General features: G+C 38.5%; 1 protein-coding gene across 7 annotated transcripts in view; it reads right to left on the bottom strand.

Moving 5' to 3' along the window:
• dlg3 (discs large MAGUK scaffold protein 3) overlaps positions 1-22,374 on the bottom strand; it is an 86,036-nt gene that overhangs the window by 35,046 nt on the left and 28,616 nt on the right. For all 7 annotated transcript variants that reach the window (XM_020706462.2, XM_011479974.3, XM_011479971.2 and 4 more), the window contains 3 exons: positions 1,645-1,698; positions 1,275-1,325; positions 117-241 (listed from right to left, as the gene is read on the bottom strand). In XM_020706462.2, coding sequence (XP_020562121.1) covers positions 117-241; positions 1,275-1,325; positions 1,645-1,698 — 230 coding nt within the window. The remainder of the gene's footprint in view (positions 1-116; positions 242-1,274; positions 1,326-1,644; positions 1,699-22,374) is intronic.

Below are 22,374 nucleotides of genomic sequence, written 5' to 3'. Positions count from 1 at the left end.
GAGCACTAAAAATGAGAAAAGAGAAGTTACAATGGAGAGGAGTGTGGAGGACGCAGGGGAGCTGGGAGAGAAGATGGAATGAACAAGGTGGGAGAGGGTTGAAGGAGCGAACCTACCCCAGCCGTCCATCCATAGCGGCTGCTCCTCCTGGGATTATCTTGGTGATGAAGATCCCCGGATCATCTGGAATGTGGGGATTGTCTATTCCTCCAGCGATGCTAAAGCCCAGGCCAGAATTCCCCTAAACACAAGCAGTGGTTGGCACTTTCAGTAAATTACAAACAACTGATAATTTACAGCTCAATCTAAAGGGATGAACAAATGGGAGTTTAGAACGACTCAACATTACTTTTTTTAAATTATTTACAAATGTTTACTGTAATAATGGTAGGAGAAATTTCCAAAGCAGTACTTCTGTAGCATGACATGATGGATACAACTCGCTGCAGGAGAGGGACACTGCAGATTTATGATGTTCTTATCCCAGAGATTACACAGGCCCCACTTAGATCCAAAGGGTTCAAGCCCCCCCTGCTGCATTTGAAGGCCAGACAGCAAAAAAGACAGCCGAGACAAGACTTCACTTTATTATTTTCTATAATTAATGAGCAACAGTCGCAACAAATTAGGACAGAGTGAGGCTGAGGCCTCCCTGTGTGCTGCTCTGAAGCTGCGAGGAGTAGCCTGCACCGGGCCTTAACACCAACTGCTAAACACCCACAGACCTTTGAAAGTGTGACTCTGCATACTCTGTTTAAGTTTTCTGCACTGCAGAAATGTCACTCACTAGGGCAAAAGAGATGCGTTGCATCCAATGAGGGTTTGGAGATGCATCCATATGTGGGCGGAATAATGACAGCAGAAACATAAAGCTCCTCCACTAGAAGCTGAACTAACACAGCCAAGTGCAGCGATGCCTGCCGAACAATTGAACAGGAGAGCACTTTACATTTCTGCCGTCTGCTGATGACATGTGCCAGAGAATTATGTAAAAACTCATGCATCACTGGCCTTTTTTTTCCTGCACTCTTGCTCACATGAGACATTACATGCATGAGCTACCTAATGTAGAATCACCTGTAATCTAAGCAAATAAAAAAAAACAACTGAACCTAAAATTCTCCTAAAATCGAAGTCTGTCCGATTCTTTTAGTAAGCAAAGACAGAGCTGCTTGCTACCATCTAGTGGGGAGCAATCAATACATCATGCAGAAAACACATCACAGAGGAGTGAGTGGTGTGCAGAAGGATGTAAAAATAGAGATACAGCTTACCCTTTCCAAAATGATCTCTTCATATTTATACATCGCATCACTGCCGTTTACCTGCCAAAACAAAAAAATATATTAATAACAGATAAAATGAGATTTTTCTACATTTGAACTGAAACATATCCGTCTTCTAGCACCATGGTTATAAACTAAATGCAGTCAACATTAAGGAAGGAACAGTGTACGTGCATCATCTGTACAGTAAAGCACAGTCCCTGGCTACAATGATGGATGTTGGCCCACGTGGTGAACAGCATGTTGCTGCCAGGAGTAAGCCTTTTTTTTTTCCACTCCCACAAAACATGTTCACGCACCAGAGGAAGTGAGAATAGGAGGGATATATACTGTACAGACAGTGGGAGCAGATACTTACATAAGGGCCTGCATCTAGTGAGTCTGCGTTGACAATAATGGGGGGAGGGTTGGCCTGTGGGTATGAAGAGATAAACATTAGCTCGGTGCGTGAGAATAGGCAGAACGCAGACGTAATGCGGTACATTGCTCGGCAGCGGCGGATGCCATAGGAACCGTCCCTGGGACTGCCAATGTGGGGAGAGGCGAGTCAGAGGGGGTGTGGAAAAGGTGTCGGGACTGAGAATGAGGACTGGGGCACAGAGACTGCTGCTTATTACCGCCACAGCCAGACGTGATGCAGCCATCTCATAAAACAAACCAGCTTCTGTTTCAGCTGCTGGAACAATACACTTATCCCACGTCTACTTTCACTGGGCACCCATGGGAAATAACACCATCTAGTATCACACGGAAAATGCATCATTTGATGGTGCAGGAATGCATTAAACTGAGTGAGAGATTGTGCAGAATTACATAGTCTCCAAACAGAGAGAGAAATAAGTCCAGCAGGCCTGTCTTGGCGGAGCATTTATAGATCCCATCTGAGTTTAAACACTAAAATGAATTTCAGAATTCAAAATCTATCAAATGTGGCACTTCCTATATTTGTAGATTTAAAAAAAAAAAGAGTAAATATATACCTTATATTGTTAAACAAAACAAGTTCAACGTCTAGTTTGTAAGAAAAATCGTTTTAAATGCATAAAAAAATATTTAGAGCTGCTAGTTAAAGCATGACAGTTTTATTACATGAAACAAAAATGCAATGAATTCCATTATTTAAAAGAAACTTTCTTTTTTAGCTGACTTTTAACCAAATTTATCTAAAGTCTTTGTGTTTTTTCTAAGAATCCAGAATTTGCCTAGTAATGCCCCTAATGCCATAAACCATATTGTTAACTAAAAAGTGCACTTATATCCATGTTTTTTTTGTTTTGTATTTAAACAATTACATCTTAACTAAGTTTTCTCTAAATGAAATAATGACAAATATTGTGTCATAAATTAGAAAAATAGCAAACCTCCAAATCAAGGACTACATGATTGGTTTTAAAGAATCCCTCTGCATTGACTCTTTTGTGCCACCTGGTGTTTTTCTGTCCTGCAAAAATATATCAAATAAAAAAATCCAAGGGGTCAAAGCAAGACAAGAAGAAGATTGTTTTTGCTTTTTTTGAGTGGATTTGCTGATATTTTTAAGAGCTTTATAGTTTGCGCATGAAATTATTCAAGACTTTGGAATTCCTTTTTGGTTTTTTTCTTCGTTTTTTTTTTCATTTTTAGTTTAGGATGTTTTTCGTACATTACTTTTTGGATTTTGTTTATTTAAGACCCTGTGTGAAAATGAGAAAACAAAAAATACTGGTGCTAACACAAAAAATATTTACAATTATTTATATATTAGACTTAAAATCTAACTAATTAAAACAAAAAATCAACTTAAAAGAACTATTTTAAAGGTTCATTTCATTTAAAAAACTAAAGAAAATTACAACATTTTTAATATTTTGGATCCAATAAACAGTAAAAGTATTTGAATTTGAGATTTAAGAAAAAAACCACATCTCTGAAAAGTGCCACTGAATTCATCTAAAGAAAATGAATGGCTGTTGTATTTTCAAACAGTTGTATGGACAGAAAGGAGTACATTTTTTCTCTTTAACAGCTTCAACCATCATATTTTCACAACAACTAGAAGGATGTACACTTAGAGCAGGTTCACAGATCTTTGGCAACTGAAACACCCTTTTCCCCGGACAACGGCAGCTCCAAAAACACTCCCAGAAGATTTTGTGCTCAGAAATCAAATTTGCTTTCCAGATGAATAGGAGCATATGATGCGCTCCACTCAGCAGTGATGTGCGATGACTCTGGACAGCTGTGGCGGCTCTACTCCCCAAGTCAGCACAATCGAGCTGCAATCTGCATATGGAACAACAGATGCTCATATCTGCGCGTGTGTTTGCACGGTTTCTGTTGAACCCTTTGTCCTAGACCCTTTACACATTCCAGGGCATTTAGAGGCAGTTATTAACGATGAGGGCGTGAGCATTTAAGGACTTCAACCAAAGCAGTTGAATGTTTTTAAATGGAAACTGAAAATGAATCTGATGTGCTTAAACGCTACCTCAGGGCATCACAGGGGATGTACTGGCCACTGTTGTCCCTGGATGACTGACAAATGATGACACCGATTCCACTGCAGAGTCGGCATGGGACAAACCACACCAGTTCCAGCATGATGCCTGCACTGGCTTTAATAGGAGCCCAGAACAAGTGAGTGGAAACTGGAACACAGCAGCGCCACAGGTACCCTAAAGGAGCTTCATAAATATTGATCAAACTTAGAATCATGAGGCCATATTTCGATAAAAGTTATACATCCAATACATATCAGTTTGAAGTCCAAACTGCTCGGATCTGAAAACCTTTTGACGTGACTAATTTTTTAAAATTCCACTCCAAACATCTTTTGATCTACAGTAAAAGGGCTCCCAGTGGTCTTTTAATTATGTTTATGCCATTTTTAGGCAACATCAAAACACTTGCAAAGCAGCAGGAGTTCATCAGAAACTTGCCTGAGTTGTGGGCCCGTAGGTACGGAGAAAGCCTGCAATGATTTCCCATCATCCATCCCTTCGTTTACATGCTCTCTCGCTATAGCTTACAGCCCCTCACACCCCCAACTTGACATTACCGGTGCAACAAAAATGGAGAGCAATAATGGAGCTATCCAGCTGTACAGTTTTAATCCAGATTCCAGCTCAGACGAGGAAAACAGGAATGTACATGGATCTATTTGTCTGCAAGTGCATGCATCAGAATGGAGCGGAGCAGGGAGGCTGTATTTTTTCATCTGCTCCTGTCTTACAACGATTTTAATAAAGATATACTCAGAAATGCAGTTTTTTCTTTATATATGTCCTCCATCATTATAAAAGACACTTTTCATTGGAGTGGGTCCTTAAATGAAACAAATGTGAGACTTGCATTCTTAGATTGGCTAATGATTACATTAAAAAGCATTCTGCTGCCTCAGAGATTCAAGAAATAACATTAAATGAGCATTTGCCACTTGAACATATTAGCTTTTAAAATAGGATTTACTTAAATTGGTAAAGATGTTTTAATGACACTCTTGGCTTTATAGTGAAAGTAACAGACAAGAAAAATGTACTCTGAAAAACTGAAACTGCAGCAGCTACACTACTACTAAAGACTCTTCTGTGAGATCTAAGCATCTCTTGAGCTGTGCTTTAATGGCACATCAGGAGAGGAAAACCTGCAGACTATCATGAACTTGGTGGATTTGACCACTTGTGTTCAGATCCTAAGAGGTGAGCATGAAAGATGTCTCCATCAAAAGCATTTCGGTCTTATAATTGATGGGAATGTCCAGCAGCATGTTGCAGGTGAACGCGGGGCACCTGCATCTGGGTACCAGGAATAGAGCGAGCTGAATACAATTACATTTGTTGCACTGTATCAGAGCTGTAGTTCAGAAAATGCAGACTTATGCAAGTTTTAGATTTGGCAAAGATTCATTCCTGGGATGATTCCTTTACATAGTTCATAGTGGTGGTGGTCAGCACAACCACCCACACAGCAGGAAGGTCATCCATTCTGAAAAAAAAAATCAAACCTCAACTTATACTATAAGATTTTTCTAGCTGTTTATTCAACTTATTTTCTCATTTCTTCTTTAAATCCTGACCGAAAGACTTATCCAAAGCAATCTGTGAGGACATGGTATGCTGAGGTTGTGGCTGATGCTTTAGCGTGCAAACATCCATGACTTCACATGCAGAAAGTCCGTGCACAAAAATCGACCGTGAGTTGAGGTATATTTTACAGCCCATCATCCTTCATCGTCACTGCTAGTTTCTTTAGGTACATCTATCATTTAGAAACAACAGATCCTACTGTTATTGCATCATCTTACACCCGGTCAGTGAAATTGTGTGTGTGTGTGTCTCTCAGCATCACATGTAGACCATGTCCTAGTGGTGTTGCAGCACAGCACTAGCAGTACAACATGTCGCTGGAGGACCCTCGGGACACTAAAGCTACAAAGATTTCCAGTGAACCTTGGCAAATGCAGGGCAGAGTCCTCATCCAAACTGTTAAATAATCAATGTGTTCCCATGGTAACTGCTGCTTTCACTGTATTGGCTGAAAAGCTGCCTCCCCCTGCCTGGTTTCCTCTTGCCGTCGCCCCACTGCAGTTACTGCAGCTCTGAGCTCATACGTGCTAGACCACTGGGTTGATGTGCCTCGCTGCCTTCAGTGCTGCCTGTCCACGACAGATGCACACAAGCACACAGCATTTATCAAACCATGAGACATCAAAAATGTGTCTGCCATGTCCTGTGGGGTAAGGATTTGAAGGGATGGATGGAGAACATTATTCAAACAGAAGATGCAGCTGAGGAGACTGCTTTAAGAACATCTCCAGCATGTTTAATGTGCATCTTTAAAGATTCCAGTCTTGCTCATGTCATACACATGCATTAGCACACCATCCTGTCTTCACAGGTTGTTCCTTCAGGTTTGATAAGACAAATAAGCTGAATTCTATTCATTAAAAAAGAAGAAAATCTGAAAATAAATTCAGAAGCACATTGTTGATGTAATTTATTTAAATGGTTAAAATCTAATTTCGTTAAAAGAACATTTTCTGCTTTTTGACACAGTTGGATAATTAGAAATAAACTTTTTTTCTTTTCTATTTTGACTTGTACTTTCCAAAATCACATTAGCAGCTGTTTGGAAAACACATTTGCATGTATGTAGACGTGGGTTAAAATGTTTTATAAAAAGGCAGACATTTCCAAAACTATGTGCCATTAATGTTGTTTTTTTAAATCTTTTCAAATGTTCAGCTAAAGCTAATTATGTTTTCCTACAACATTGTACCAAAAAAAGACCCAGAAATAAATCCAAACTGCAGTTGTGCATACAAGTGTAAAAAAAAAGTAAGCAAAAGTGGCAGAAACTAGAATAGACTTTAAACTTGATTTTGGCAGTAAATGTATTTTATTCCAGGTTTGGCACAGGTCAAAAGGAAGGAATGTTAAATGAATAATTTTCTATAAATTGTGCTTTTGTTCATATATTTTAAACACAATTCCTCAAAAACAAAAACAGCTAAACTGAATTAACATGAATTATATGGATTCAAATAATTTAGATGTTACATTTTCAGTTACAATTACAATGAAACTGACTTGCTGAGCCAAATGGTGAACTCTAAAACCCCATCCTTCCATGTCATACCGGTTTTCTTCTGGAAGTGTCAGCACCACCATCTTTTTCCAAACAGTAGGCTTCATCAAAGGCAGGGAGGAGCCCAAGAACCACAGAGTTCAGCATGTGCATAGTGACGGCATGCTGACAGGGCAATAACCCTTTCCTCCTTAGTGGATATTTCTATTTGCGCTCCTTTCTCACAGAGACACACTGACATGGGATCTCAGTCTCCTGTGGTGACATCGCAGTGAAATATGACAGTCAGCCTCACTCAGATGATGCGCCCAGTCAATCAAATGATGGTGGATGCTGAAGCAAACTCTTTTTTTGGAAGAGGGTCAGCTCTAATAGCAGATAGAAGAAGAAGGCCCGCTAAGACGAGTTTACCTTATCTAAAAATGAATTGGCCTCGGGCTGCAACGCATCTTTCATTTTACAACAGAATGGGGGGCGCAGGCCTCTTATAGTCCACACTGCAGTCCAATCAATAACTACTCAATTACCATGCACCCAACATCTCATTCATGCTGAACCACCTGTGCCTAGGGGGAAGAGGGGAGCCACGGGGCGACAGGAGCAACAGACATTTGGATGGAGATGGGGTATGACAGCACCGGATGTTTGACTCCGACAAAACTCTAAGTCAAAGGCGAAGATGAAACTGAGAGATTTAATCAAGAAACCGAGTCAAATGCTTTTTTTCCCCTTAAGCAGCAGGTAAAACTGGGACATTTGCTGATCTTCAAGCCCCATTAAAGCTTCAAGTATTTAAACCTGATGGGGAGAATTAAGCATTCTGACAGTGTGCCCACTGCAGACAAAAACAGCACACGTGCTTCCACAAAACTACAACTAATAGTCCAACCCTTAAGCTCCATCTTTATGTAATGTTTCAAAATCCTGTTCTGCATTACCTCTCTGCCAGCTGAGCAGTTCCAAATGGCCTTCACAGGTGGAGCTATGGAGGGGCAAGTACAGAGCATAGCGAATATTCACAACACCGTTGCTCCAGAAGGCCTCCTAGTCTGCTGACAGCTAATGGGGTTCGGACCGGACAGCGCCTCTCTCTGTGCGCCTCTCACTTCCAGAGCCGTGTGGCGAGCAGGCATTTTGACATGTCAGAGTGGGAGAAGCACAGCTTGTAAATAATAGCAGTAGGATGGAGGCTAATGTTGACACTGTTCGCTGTCACAACATCGTGGTGCACAACGAGTCGCCCAATGAGCCGAGACGTTTATTAACATTACAACAGCAACGACCACTGTTGCTTTTCCTTCACGACAACCCTTTATGTCCGCTATAAAGTCATTTGTATTTGTGGTGGCTGAAAGTTTTTTCAATACAACAACCCTGTTCAAATGTTTATAAAGTTTTCTAAATGTCTGCATGTCAAAGTCACAACACTGGGCTACAACGAGACCTAGATAATCCACAAAATATGTATTGTCAATAAATATCATCAATGTTTTGGTAAGGAATCTACTAATATTAATACACACCATGACAGCATCAAAAACTAGGTTCTTAACTAATATAAATATGAAAAAGATTCCATTTACCATGCTAATTGCATTAAAAGGGAAGAAATTGTACTGTTAAAAATATTAATCTGAATGGGGCTCCTTTAATAATTTATTTATGCAGATTCTGTGGATGCTTTTGGCATAAATGTAGAACTGCCTTATGCTAATTGCAAAGAATAAACATGTAAACAGCAACAAAAAACACAAGGAGTTAACTGAAAAAAAGTATATATTTGATAATTTCCTTTTTTTGGTAGATTTAAAAATAAATAAATAAATAATCTAATTTATGAGGTGATTGAATTATTAGTGTGCATTTACAGGAGCAGCTAAGATTATTAGTAGTCTTTTTTATACAAACCCATCCCATTATTTCATAGGAGAAGAAAAGTTAAAGTGCATCGATATAATTTTATGACTTTTAATGAAGGAGTTAAGATACTAAAAGATATGTGAAGTGATGTTTAAATCTGTGTGCACCAAAAACACCAGTAAAATATTTCATTCAGGACAGAAATTGCACTTCGGAGTCACCGAATTTTTAATACACAATAATTATTGTGTTTTTCTAACAAACTGTTTATTGAAATAAAGCCCCCCAAAAAAAGAAGTGTACCAGATATTTCTTATTTCTTTCAAAATTAGGCGCAGCCTTAAGATAAAGCCCAAATGGTCCAGAGATGATTGTGCGTTAATATAAATAGTCTATTAAAAAGATCCCATTAATACTAATCTGCAAATGTTTCTATGGCAGCTTCTGATGAGCAAAGGATCCTAAACAGTTTTGGGAGATGCTCCACACTGCAGGCAGCCTGTCATGTGTGAGCGGCATCAGTATGCTTCACATAATCCCGCGCCCGCTTCTTCCTCTACATCAGAGGTCACTGCGGCATGTTGGATCACCATTCTGAACTGGTAGCTCCTTGTTGTTGCAGCTACTGAACTTGCTCCTCTCTGGATACTTTAATGCCCCGTTTGGTCATCTGGAGCTGTTCTGATTTTCTGTTTTTACAACTGTTGACCCCCCCTGTTGCATAATATTCATATTGTACACTTTTTCTTTTGTGGAAACAAATTCTTTTTTGCTGAATTCTCTCTTTTGATGCTGTAATAATTCTGAGGACCAAGAGAAAGATTAACATTTTATTGATCGTCAAATGATATGGGGTTGGAATTATTGAAGAATCAGTTCAAACTCTGATAGCAGCATTCTAAAAAATGTAAAAAGACAACTGAACTTTTCTGTATAGATATAAATGTGTTAAAAGACTATTTGAAACGTAAAGTTACATATCTTGAACCCTAAACACAAATTATAGCAAAAAGGCCAACTGTGAAGCTAATAAAGGGGATCTCACACTATCCTTTAGTGCCTTGATGCCATTGATGTTTAACTCTTACCAGATAAACACTTTGTAAACACATATCCAAACAGCACTGAAGTGATCATATCACAGCTACTGTCCCAGACCCCTAAAAAGAAGATGCTATTAAAGGAAATTAGGAAAAGAAAGTTGTTCAAAAACCAGGTAATTTTGTTTTTCAGCTGATCCATCACTAGTCAGGAAGTACAAGTTTTTTTCTCTGCAAACAAGCAAAAAGCAATGCAAGACTCCTATTATCACTGTAGTTTCACTCTCTTTTAGGTCAAATTTGTCAAAAGTTGCAATAAATTTGAGAGTAAAAGTGAAAATATGGGCAAACAGGGTGCAAGGAGTGTGGGTGAGGAAAGAAGTTAAGCCGACATCACGCAGTAGTTTAGAAAACCCGAGGATTCATTTCAAACCACCGGAGTCAGAAGATAACTAGAAGAAGGGGAGGGGCCAAAGAATGATGCAGACTGAACAACAGCAAACAACAGCTTCTTTAGTGTTGACACTAGGGTAGGAGGAGAGAGACCTGACACAATAACACAGCCTTCCTGTTTGTTTTATTCCCCAAACATTGATCTTTTATATTAAAAACAGTCTCGTCCTAAATATTTGGACAGAACTGAAACCTTTCTTTGATAATAATCTTAAATTGACACTCAGTCTTCATTACTAATAAAAACCTTAAACAAACCTTTAATCCATTGCAAAAGTGTCCCCTATATTCTTTTAATTGTGATTATGCCATTTTTAGGCAAAAACCTGTGTCATTTTTTAGGACATAGTTCCTGCAGAGTGGCAGGAGTTCATTAAAAAATCACCTCTGAGTTGTGGGTGTGAAGTAAGCACACTTTCCGTCATCCATTTATTTACATTCTCTCCTGCTATCTTAAAGCCTCTCACAACCTAAACCTCATATTACTGGTGCAACAAAAATGGTAGCAATATCAGAGCTATCCAGCTGTACAGTTTTGAGCCAGATGCCAGCTTGGATGAAGAAAACAAAGACGATCATGGAACTAGTTGTCTACAAATGGATGCATCAGAATGGAGCGGAGCAGGGAGCTTCTGACCCACCGATTGTAGTTGATACGTAACAAATATGGTCATTTTTTGTTTGCTACTGCTTCACAACAATTTGACTATACAAATACGTTTAAAGGGTCTATATCATGCAAAATTAACTTCTAAATTTATTATAATGTTCATTCCTCACAAAAAGAAACCCCAAAGTGGTATTTTGACCCATTCACACATTTCTGAGCATTCCTCTAAAACGCTGCACACAGAGCACCAGCCCCTCCTAACCCACAAAAACAAGCGGGTTCTCACATTGGAACGTAGACCAGTGAGAACAGCCCCTTCCAGGAAGAGTCTGAGCTGCCGGCATCGCCCCCAGGCCACAACCAAACGCTTCTATGCCCAATATTCACATCAATTTATGCAAAACTTTGGTTGTTGTTTGTTTTTGTGGGTGAGACGCAGACACGCTGCCGAGGCCGTTTCTAGGTTGACGTCATGAAATGGGCGGCACCCACAAGCAGAGAAAGCCTCAAAGATCGAGTCGTCTTACTTCCAAATTGGAAAATAACTCAGGAAAAGAAGTAATATTTAATTTTTTTAAATCGCTCTTTAGTGTGCCAAAGGTATGTTATCAAATACATGGATGTTTACTATGAAAGGCTACAGAATGGTATAGGTCCTTTCAATTTCTTTAAAGATGTCCTACATCATGAGTAAACTGCCACAAGAACATGTTGAAAACACCACCAGAGAGGGTCTTTAACTAAGAAGACATCCACATAAAACCTAGCAGTCTGAACCCACCATGCTGCTGCTTTTCACTGGAGCACTTAGTTTTGTTGTCCTTTTGTTTCTTTATTCCCTTTCTGGAGCAGCCACAGAACACAATCATCTGAGCTGCAATTAGACCCTTCCAATTTTAGAGCTGTCACCACCCCACCCACCCACCTTTAGGAGAAACATTTTATTGCTATGGTTACGATTCAGTCTTTTCTTCAACTTCCTTGATGGGACTCTAACTCCATAAGACATTCCATACTCGAGCCAATATTTGCTCTCTCCTAAATCTGCCTTTGCATTGTCTTGGCCTGTGAAAAGCAGATGTTTTGACTGGTGCTGCATTGCAAATTAAAAGTGGTGCTGCAGCGGCAGAATTACAGGGAGAGCGATGCGCCTCATTCTGTCTCCTCGCCGAGCGGCGGGGACTTTGCTGTCATGCCTGAGGTTTCATGCTCCTCTATAAGCTCCACTAGGAAACGCCCACACACTCACACACATACACACACACACACACAAACACACATCTCCATTCACTACCATTCCCTGAGTTTTGGCTCAACACAAGTGTAGGTGTTGAAAGTGAGGAAAAATTACAGTAAGTAGGACAACGGCGAACAAAAACAAGAGCCGCTCCTCTAGTTTCCCCTCTGATTTTCATGAATATATGAGCACATCCCTCCATATGCTGGTGTATTTAGCGCCAAACCACAGAGGGAGAACGGGGCATTGTTTTAAACGTTCCTAGCCCTTTCTGACTGCCAGATCAAGCTGCCTCCCGCGAAGGATCCACATTTTCCACTTTACTTTGCCCACTTTGTAAAAGGTTGCGTTTGGGCAACGTTCAGTGTCCCCTAAAGAATGCAGCTCAGCCCAGATCAGAGCAGCCATCTTATTGAACTGGAGGGATGACACACTGATCTGAAAACGCTCAAACCTTTAATGCTGGGACTTCTAACAGGGATTCCTGTGATCAAACGCTGCATACCAGCTGACTGGGAAAACAACAAACCTGTTGTGGTGGAAAGAGAGTAAAGACAGCGATGGAAGGCGGCCATCTTACTACAAAACGAATGGAGGAAGATAAACAACTGTTTTTTTGCTTCACAATGTGCTGACTCAAGAGGTGGTGTTTGAATGAATATATGGCCATTTGGCTCCTTGTGCTATATTTCATCACATACCAACATCTGATTCCTAATAGAGCCCTTCTTTTTTTCTCCTCCAACAACAAAGGTGGCTGGTTTTCGAGCAGCTTTTTCACTGAGCTGTTGTTTAGAATTTGTTTGTCTTCAGTTTTTCGGTGCATCTTTACCCGTCTAAGACTCGAGTAATGCAAATGTCCATACTCCCAGTGATGACAGCGAAGCAAGGACAGGTCAGGCTGTGATACTGGTCAAAGCTTCATGAAGGAGTCACCGGATTTTCCACAGTTATTTGCTAAATTTAAAGATCAATCTGGGGCGGAATTAGCTCAGATTAGCATTTGAACCAAATGAAACAATTTTCCTGGCTTAGGTTAGAGTGAACGGTCCCTTGCTGGATTGAACAGATGTGCTGTCTGTTTAAGCTCATATTAATCTAATTCAGGAAAAATTGGAGTGGTTGAGTCTCCAACTAAGCATAGTTCATCTTAATCAATGGCTTGTAGGATTTTGACCAATGTGTGAAAGGAAACCTTTAATTCTAAGACTTAAAGTGCGCTTTATAATCCAGAGCGCTTTATATATGGATTTATCTGGTTGTGCTTACTTCTGTTGAAGCGATTTTTAGAAGCACACATCGCTCTGTCAAAGAGTTTGGTTGATTGCTAATGTAAATAACTCGGTAGCAAATTGAGGTTTTTTTCCGTGTTACTAACAAGGTTGGCAGTTACAGGGATTTTGAACCCTAGCGTTTTTAACATGTAGTATGTCACAAACAAGTTTTCTTACTGTGAACAGTCAATAAAGTCTGACCGACTTACAAAGTCATCTCTGACTCTTTTGTTTTGCTTGTAGTTCAAAGCGTCCTATATTTATGACATAAATTCAAACATAGACCGTTCATTGATGGTGCGCCTTATATTCCGGAGCTTCCTATAGTGCTGAAAATACAATAAAACCGGAGGAAAACCTGATATACAGTTATCAAGTTTACCCTTCCACATATGCAAATTATTTATGTATATTTGTATCTTGTTGCCTTTAATTAAATTAAAACAAGTTTGTAGAAATTATTATGCAATCTAAGGAACCACTTGCCACCATTCTTAAAAAAATATGTTATCAATCATATTTTTACTGCAAATGAATGAGAAAACAGTTCACTAAATATTAATAAAATCTCACCAATAATGTGTCTAAGTTTGATCTGTTAGATCCAGATTTTAGACTACAGTGTTTGTAGATCATTTATTGCTCTAAAAAGAAAAAGTTCAGTTAATTACAGTGCATTTTAGAAGTATTGCCGTTCATAAGGAAATCCATCTGAATTAGGATTTGGAAGGCTACAATCAGATTAATCCCGTCATTCAGACACTCCTGCTCGTCCTGCCTCCTGCCTGCTGAGATGTTCTAGTGAACATATGCATGCCTTGGATTTGGCCGATTACATAATTGGAAATTTGCGTGTTAATCCACAATGGTTCATATTGGGTTTTATAAGCAGGATGATCAGGTCAGACTGCAGGCTTTTAGTGAGCTGTAGCATTCTCTGGATGGTGAAGCCCTGAACTAGACAAAGCTGTTAATATCACTTGAGTGGCATTGGTGAAAGAGCTGAGCATTCTGGTGTTCAATAGTGACGTTCGCTGCATACCGACGGCATGTTTTTTGTTTTTTTTTGTGCTTTTACACAACCACATACATGCTTTGCATTCCTTGCAAAGAAATTGTTCTTTCACTTGTACAGCTGTGACAGTACAGTGACGAAAATAAAAACCTGAATGCTTTTGGTCGCCTGCGTATCAGCACTGCAGTCTGTGCTAATTAGTTATCTGAGTAGCAAAGCTTCTGTGCAGCTCTGACTGAGCCAGCACCATGGCAACACATGGGGCTGTGCCTGAGCACAGGCTCCTCTCCGCTCTCCCTTCCTCTGCTCCCCTTCCTCTTCTTCACTGGTTCATCTCTTTTTTTTATGCCACGCCTCTCACGTCTTCACCTCTTTCTTCCCCCTCTTCCTTTCCTACCCTCACTGCAAATCTCCCTCCCTTGCATCATCACAGCTAAAGCCAACACGACATACAAACACTCGCTGAGGACTCAGCGTTGCAGCTTTCCTTGACGTTGCATACGGATGGACCAGTACTTTTCTTGACATTTACATTTAAGAATCATACCCTTGCTCTCCTAAATATTCCTGGTCTGTTTCCATTTTTTATCAACCTGACAATAATATATGTATGTTTTAGAGTAGATTACATGGAATTTTTAATGCCTAACAATAATCAATGAATTTTATAAACAGATTCCTCATCTTTCAGCAAAACTTACCAAATATTAGAAATTACCAAGAAAAAAACAAGAAATGCTGAAGAACAGCATTGGAATCTGCTGTAATTCTGAATCACACTTTCCTTAGAATAATGAAAGGGCATTAGCCATGTTTATTGCCCTCAAGATAAATCATCAAAAGGCTAGATGCAGGATCAAGCAAGTGGAAGTGAAGGAGTGGTAATTAGTGACATGTGATGTGCTTGCAGACATTTTAGCGCTCTAAGCAGACTCAGTGCAATTGTTTTTCTCATATGTGCACTCTTTATGCAGATCTGCACCAAGAGCAGCGTGAACTTTGCGTTTTAGATCTTCACTTTTGTTTCAATTAAATTTTAATTCTTTCAGAAAATTAATCTTGGTGTGACCATGTTAAAATCCAGATAGGTTTCTGTCACACCATCACTTCATTTTACTATGTTTTGATTATCCTTGTACAAGGACTTTTTTTCTGTGTTAAAGAAAATCAAAACAATTATCTATATTATCTAGAGATACAACAGATAAAAACCCAGGATTTCTGGTATTCAGGAGTATTTTTCTTATTTTTTTGATAAACTAAACCACTTAGATATGATCAAATCTAAGAAGTATTTTTACAAAAACCTTATTTAACTTTGAATCTCATTGAATATATCACGAAGTACATGTTTTGTTTTAAGTCCAGCCACTGTTGTTTTTGTTCGAATCCCTTAACGTGAATGGATGCAGTTGAAGACACACAAGATTAAAGCTCATTCTAAATGAAAGAAAGAAAGAAATACACTTTTTTTCCATTACTCATACCAACTTCTTAATTATTTTTGCACAGCCGCAACAATAGTGACATTTTTCACACTGTTATTAGAACGCAGCAAATAAATCTCATTGTTTTCATCACATTTTCAGAGGCTTGACACTTATCTTCATTTATTTGCAATAAAACATAAAGGCTTGATGTTTTTATGTTTATGTTAGTCTCCAGAATAAGAAAAAGCCATGCAATGGGCTAATCGTCAACCCTGTTACACCTGGGACTGCAAAGGTGTGCAGAAAAGGCCTATTGCAACATAGAATTAGTTCACAACAGATCATGGGTTTTCCGCAATCTAAAGCCGACATGGTTACGATGTGCTCATGTTTTTTTTCTCTGCATGTCACATAACTACATAAATGTTTATTGCTCTGTTGTTTATCCGAACTTGACTAAAGCCTAATGCAAAAAAAAAAAACAGGAGTACTTTCAAACTGCAGTTGTGATTACTAAAAACAGACCAAATCAGGTCTCAAAGGCCTCAAAGCCAAAAACGTCTATGTCAAAGTCTGTGAATTTTTAACCCTGAAAATAATTTTATTGATAGAAAATTTATTGTAACACAAGAATAACCTATGACTACAGCAGAGTTAATGAAGACTAAATGTTTCACTTCCTATAATAAAAACGTAAAAACTAAATATGACTAACACTTTGTTTCAGCTCAGCCAAACTACTAACATCTCAATAATTAATAATGTAATGATAGGATTTCTGCCTATTTTCCAATAAGAACTGAATTTATTTTTCCTTTATTTAAACAAAATAAGCTAAATGGCTTTTTCAAATCATTTGAGTCATTTTCTTTAGTGTTATTAAGAAATACAAAATGGTATAGAAGGAAAAAGATAAGCAATGTACAACAATTCTCCAGAACCTCACAATCTTTTTGCACATCAGCTGCACCTTAACTATGATCATATGCAACATGTTAACAGGTATCATTCATTTGATTATTGAATGTCTGATCTTTGCTAAACAAATATCAGTGAACTATAAACCCTGACATCAACCTTCTAAGCCTCCATCCAATGAATTATTTGTGTTTATCTAACCGTAATTAGGTAAATGGTGGAGAATTCAGCAATCTGTTACACTGTGGAGAAATTGCCCAAAAACACACCAGCACACAAGGGAAAACAAGAAGTAATAAAATCCACAAATATGATTCCAGGGTCAGGGTGTCCTTCCAACACTGTAATAAAATGGTAGATATTAAGCTGGGATGTATTGTTTATATCAGGCATTGTGGCCACACTACTATTTATGTTGTGTCTCCGAAATTGGAGACGGGCTTCTGTTTTTTGTGAACTCATTGAACAGATGGGGCTGATTGTGACAGAATGTCTGACAGTAGATGGAGGAACGTCTGTGGTTTTGGTACAACAGGCACAGGTCTGGATATTGTCAGCTGTCAATTCAGTGGGGACAAACCGGATGCTCTCGTGAGCCTAAGATACAGTGTGCTGAATCAACGCAAAACAAGTCCACTGTGGTCATTTTGTTTGTGTCAAAATATTTTTGATGCTCCTTTGAATTGCATCTAAGATTAACAGAGGACAACAGATTCCAGAAGAGGAAAGAAAGTACGTGAGTTTTAGGTAAAGGACAAATAAACAATTTAAAGTATATACATCTCAACACTAGTATAAAAATGTTGTAAAATAAAAGACATAAAACGTCATGAAATTGTGGTTTGATCCATTCTTGTTATAACTCAAGTGTCAAACATTTCTAAAATAAAAGGCTTTATGCACTGTCACTATGTCATCTATAACCTTACTGTTATCCTGGCCATTATCTATAGACTAAATAGAAGAACAAGCTTTAAGCATAAAGTGATGGTTGAACTTAATTTTTTTAATTAATTTCAGTGATAAACAGCAGAAGCATCTCTGCTTTGATAGCCTGAGCTTGAGAACAAGTTCATACAGGTAGAACTTATGGCAAAACCTGTGATGGACGAGGCATGTGGTCTAATTTGTGAGGCCTTTTTCGTGATATATTGACTATGATAATGCTAAAACCAAGACCCTCCAAAAGTGGGCAAATATTTGAGATAAACCTGACTTTGTATGCTCAGTTAGGCTGCTCTATAGTTGAAGAGCCAACATTCAACTGTCGATCAAAAGATTGCGAAAACATTTTGAGCCATTTGGATCTCAAATCCAAAAATAAATGATAACGTTAAATTAAAAAAAGATGGATAAACTAACCAGAGAAGTGAAAAATAAAGTCGTGTTTCAGTTTTGAGGTTTTATATTTTTCTATTGGAGTGAATGGGGACTTGCTTGTGTCACAAAGCACTCTATGGCCTCACCTGGGACCAGATACTTTCATTTTCCAATGTGCTTCAATCTTCAAAAGTTCCTTCTTGGGAAGAACTTTTGTACTAGATTGCATCAAATTGTATAGGCGTTCCTTTTTAGGTGTACAATAGATGTAAACTAAAAACTTTTTTATTATTGATATTGTAAGAATACATTCAATTATTGTTCCTTTTGCTTAAAATTCCAACTACATCAAGCAACATATTCATGTCAGTTAACTATGTTAACGCTTTTTACATAGTCTTACTCGCTTTAATGATTAAACTGTTAGAGTCTTCTCCAGAAAGCAGCAATGCACTCATAAGACATCATACTTAAAAAAAAATACACCTTAGCTGATTGTTAGTTCAAAAAAAAATCAAAGGCTCAGAAACGTCGTTGCATCATTTCTCAAAGCTGCATTTGGCCCTAAAAAAGATCTGTAAAACGCTGAGAAGAAAGAATAGAAGAGGATACAGGCTGACCGATGTTAGGTTGGGGCAATCAGAAAAAAACAAGCAAAAACAGAAAGCAGACACACCCACAAACACACATGGAGAGAATGAGGGGCAAGACCAAATGGCTGACGGGCTGCTTGGATAATGCATTAGACAGAGATGGCACTCGGTGCAGCTACACATGGTAAGAATCTCACGGCGTCGCCAAATGTCCTCCACACACTCGCTTACACACACTGACATACATAATTACAGAAAATGGATGACACTATAGGAATATTTATTTTATGAATGATGGTTTACCTAAAAAAAAGGTTTATTATGGAAGGTTTAAATAACAGAACCTTATATTTTCTGAGTTTTTCCAAATCTTATATAGATTAAAGACTACAAATGAACCAGATCTGTTGGTTTGAGGTGTAGGACTCATTCCCAGTATTTAGTGACTATTTCACAGCATTTGACAAGAGGCTGCACAAAAAGCATCAACCATTAACCTTATTGCATATAGGGAATATGATTTCATGGGAAAATGTAGTGATTAAGCATGCTGCATTTTATTTATGGTTGCGTATTTCTTCTTTTAACGTCCCATGTCATAAACATTTTATTAAAACAAAAGGAAACTGTCTCAACATGAATTAAACAGAACTCTCTTAATGATGGATTCTCAAAGGAGAGCCTGCCTTTATATAACAGTGAAGACATTAATGTTAAGTCAGTGATTAAAACAGGTGAAAGGCAGTGAATAACTTGTACAGATAATTAGGTTTAGAAATGAACAAAAATAGTCCTGTCTGTGATTAACAAAGTCATTCTTTAACTCTGCTCCTCAGCTGTTCCACTGATTTCATCTCTGATGTTTTTTAAGGAATATTTCATTACTGCGACTTTATTCCGTATTTTCATTCAATGTGTCAAAATAGAGGCCTATTTTAAAGAGATTATGTTTATTATTGGCACAAATACTTTTTAAAAGGGAACAACTAAGCTGAGAAATGAAGGATGTTTGGATCGTCGAAAGAAATAAAAGAAAAAACAACATGTAAAATTTACTTGAAACTATTTTTAATTCAAGCTAGAAATGTGCAAAATTTTAAAAATATATTTATTTACATTGTTTTTCTTCAAATAAGCTATTTAAAATGGCAAAAAAATGAAGACACATTAAAGCTTTATGGTTTTTCATGGCGTCATGAAAAAATTTGCATAATTTTTCTCTGTACTTAATTTGATGCTGCCTGTTGTTCATTTTAAAATGATGATTTGAATTGAAAGTGAGGGGCTGTGTGTACCTTGCTGTGTTACCAAAGTAACAGCTGACATGACAACAGACCAAGAGCTCTAACAGTACTGGCACTCTTCAAAACCCCGGCACACCCCCACAGAAATAAAGAGGAGTCAGAAGGTTCATGGACGGGTTCTTCTCTTATATTGATTGGACCATGGCAGCATGTAGCTTGACAAAAAAAACAAAACAAGATAAAAGTGTTGTGTGGTCCAGTTGGTCTGAGGTCTATCCTACATCATTTTCCTTTTAACCCTTGTGCTATCTTAGATGACCCCACCCTTACATTGACGTGTTCTCCCTACAATGACAAAGGTGGATAAAGGTGGAAAGATTTCATGTAATCCATGGACACCAGTGAAGATCACAAATCATTGAAGAAAAAAGGTTCAGAGCACTGTCTAGTGGGTCTAGATGACCCAACTCCCAATGTTAAAGTGCCTAGGATAGCACAAGGGTTACGGGAAAATGTGCCTGGGTCCTAATGGGTCAAGGTGACAGTACCTCTGGTACAACATTTAAAACCAACCCCTCCTTACCATGAAGGTCTTTCACAGAATGATACCAGTGCTAATAAAGAAGTCCAGTTTGCTATGTTTCTACACCACTTGATTGAGATAAAAAAAGAAAAACTTTGAAGACAAAGCTGATAAGCTAGCAAACAAATAGCATTCTCTTTGTTCTCCCTTCTGTCTGGCTGTGTGAAGCCAGAGAGAAGAACGCAAGAGCTGATAAGGGGCTGAGCCCTGGCAGGGCCTCTGACAGTGACCATATGGATCACAGGAGCATAGCAGCCTCGGCTTCCAGCAGGACACACACATACCTCCACTCACAAAGTCTGCAGCTCCAGGCTACTGTTCTTGCAACACAAAAGCTGCCCTAAATCACACATCACACAGCTGAAGTTCAAAAATTCGCGAAAGGGGAAAACCACTTGATGAACAAAAATGTGTGCTGGCAGAGGACACCGTTCAGTCCTCTGAACCCAGCCTCCACGTGAAAACAGTTGTGATTACAACACAAAGGCAGAGAGAAATCGGAGGCTTTTAAGGAAAATGTGGGTGTAATTTAACACAGTTCAAGTTCTTCAGCTCCCATCATGGTGGCTGGATTGTCAGAATCTCGCTTGCATGGTGACATCACCTAGCCTGTGATACAGCCAGTCAGGTCATGTAAATATTGTGCAACTTCATTCCTTATTTTACTGTATTAATTTCATCTGGCCACCAGTGATGTGTATGTGAAGAACAAAGGATGTTGGAGTAAAAACAGATAAAAAAATGCTGTTGTAAAAAGCTTGTGGTAGGCAAGCCACAATCTCCCTGCTCCGTTTCATTCTTATCCATCCACTAGCAGACAAATAGATCCATAAACATCTTCATCAGGAAATCTAAAATAAAACCAACACAAGGAAGCTCCATATAAACAAAATGGCTGAGCTCATGCTCAGTTCTAGGGCAAGTGGCCCAAATGTTAGCAATAGAAATTTTAAAAAGTTGCTGCTCTATTGCATTAAAAAGGTCCCAGGTTCAAGATCTAGTGGAGGTGTTCTGAAAGCCCAAGAACGGACTAAGGCCAGACCCTATCTCTCAGTCCCAGATAGATTTTTCTCACAGAATCTATCTGGGACTGACAAGGCTTTGGCGCCTTCCTGAAAAAAAAATGTTTGGACAGTACGGAGAATTTCTACTTAAACTGTCCGAACTCCAGCATAAACAGCACAAAATATTTGGAAAATTTCAACCATGTTGTTTTCACCTACTTTTGCACTTCAAACCCAATTGGTATGTCACATGTGCATATGCAAAGCTGATGCGATGTCATGTTAGATATTAAAAATGTGATATGTAAATAGTGAGTGCATACGGTTTTAAATCTGGGCATGGCTGGCTTCTTTAGCTTCTGTTATAAGAGACAAATTCAAATTCGAGTCATTTTGATCATGTTGGATAAGACAAAAATAGGTAGAGATCGGTTGAGGCTTCAGGTTCTTTAAAGATGATAGTTTTATCCTGAAGCTAAAGAGTTCTGGATAAGGGCCAGTGGAAACCTGAAAAATGAATGGTTTGTAACCTCCAGTATTAACTTCATAGGTTTATCCAAAATTACTGATGAAAATTATATTCCTTCAGATAGGAAACTAAAAAAAAAAATACAGGGTCAAGAGTCAACTGTAAATGTGAACTCTTCTCCCTTTTTATGGGAAATGTTGTAAACCACTAAGGGCTCGAGCTGAAATTGCTCTGTTCCAAACATGAAATGTTGTAAAAAGTGTCAAGGTATTTTGCCTTACAGCTCAATTCTAATTTTTGTGGCTGCTAAAAGACGTCATCATAAATTTTCAAACTAGAAGAAATCAATTTAGATATTATTTATTCCATTATATTAGATTGATTTGGATACATTTTAATAATCCAGAAAGACAACAGTGTTACACCAACTGCTAAAACACAGCTTTTGCATTGATTAGTTCAATGTAAAATAA

Source organism: Oryzias latipes, chromosome 10, assembly GCF_002234675.1.
Source record: "Oryzias latipes chromosome 10, ASM223467v1".
Lineage (NCBI taxonomy): Eukaryota > Metazoa > Chordata > Actinopteri > Beloniformes > Adrianichthyidae > Oryzias > Oryzias latipes.
Note: the sequence above shows the minus strand (reverse complement) of the source record. Positions and strands in the feature narration are given on the sequence as shown.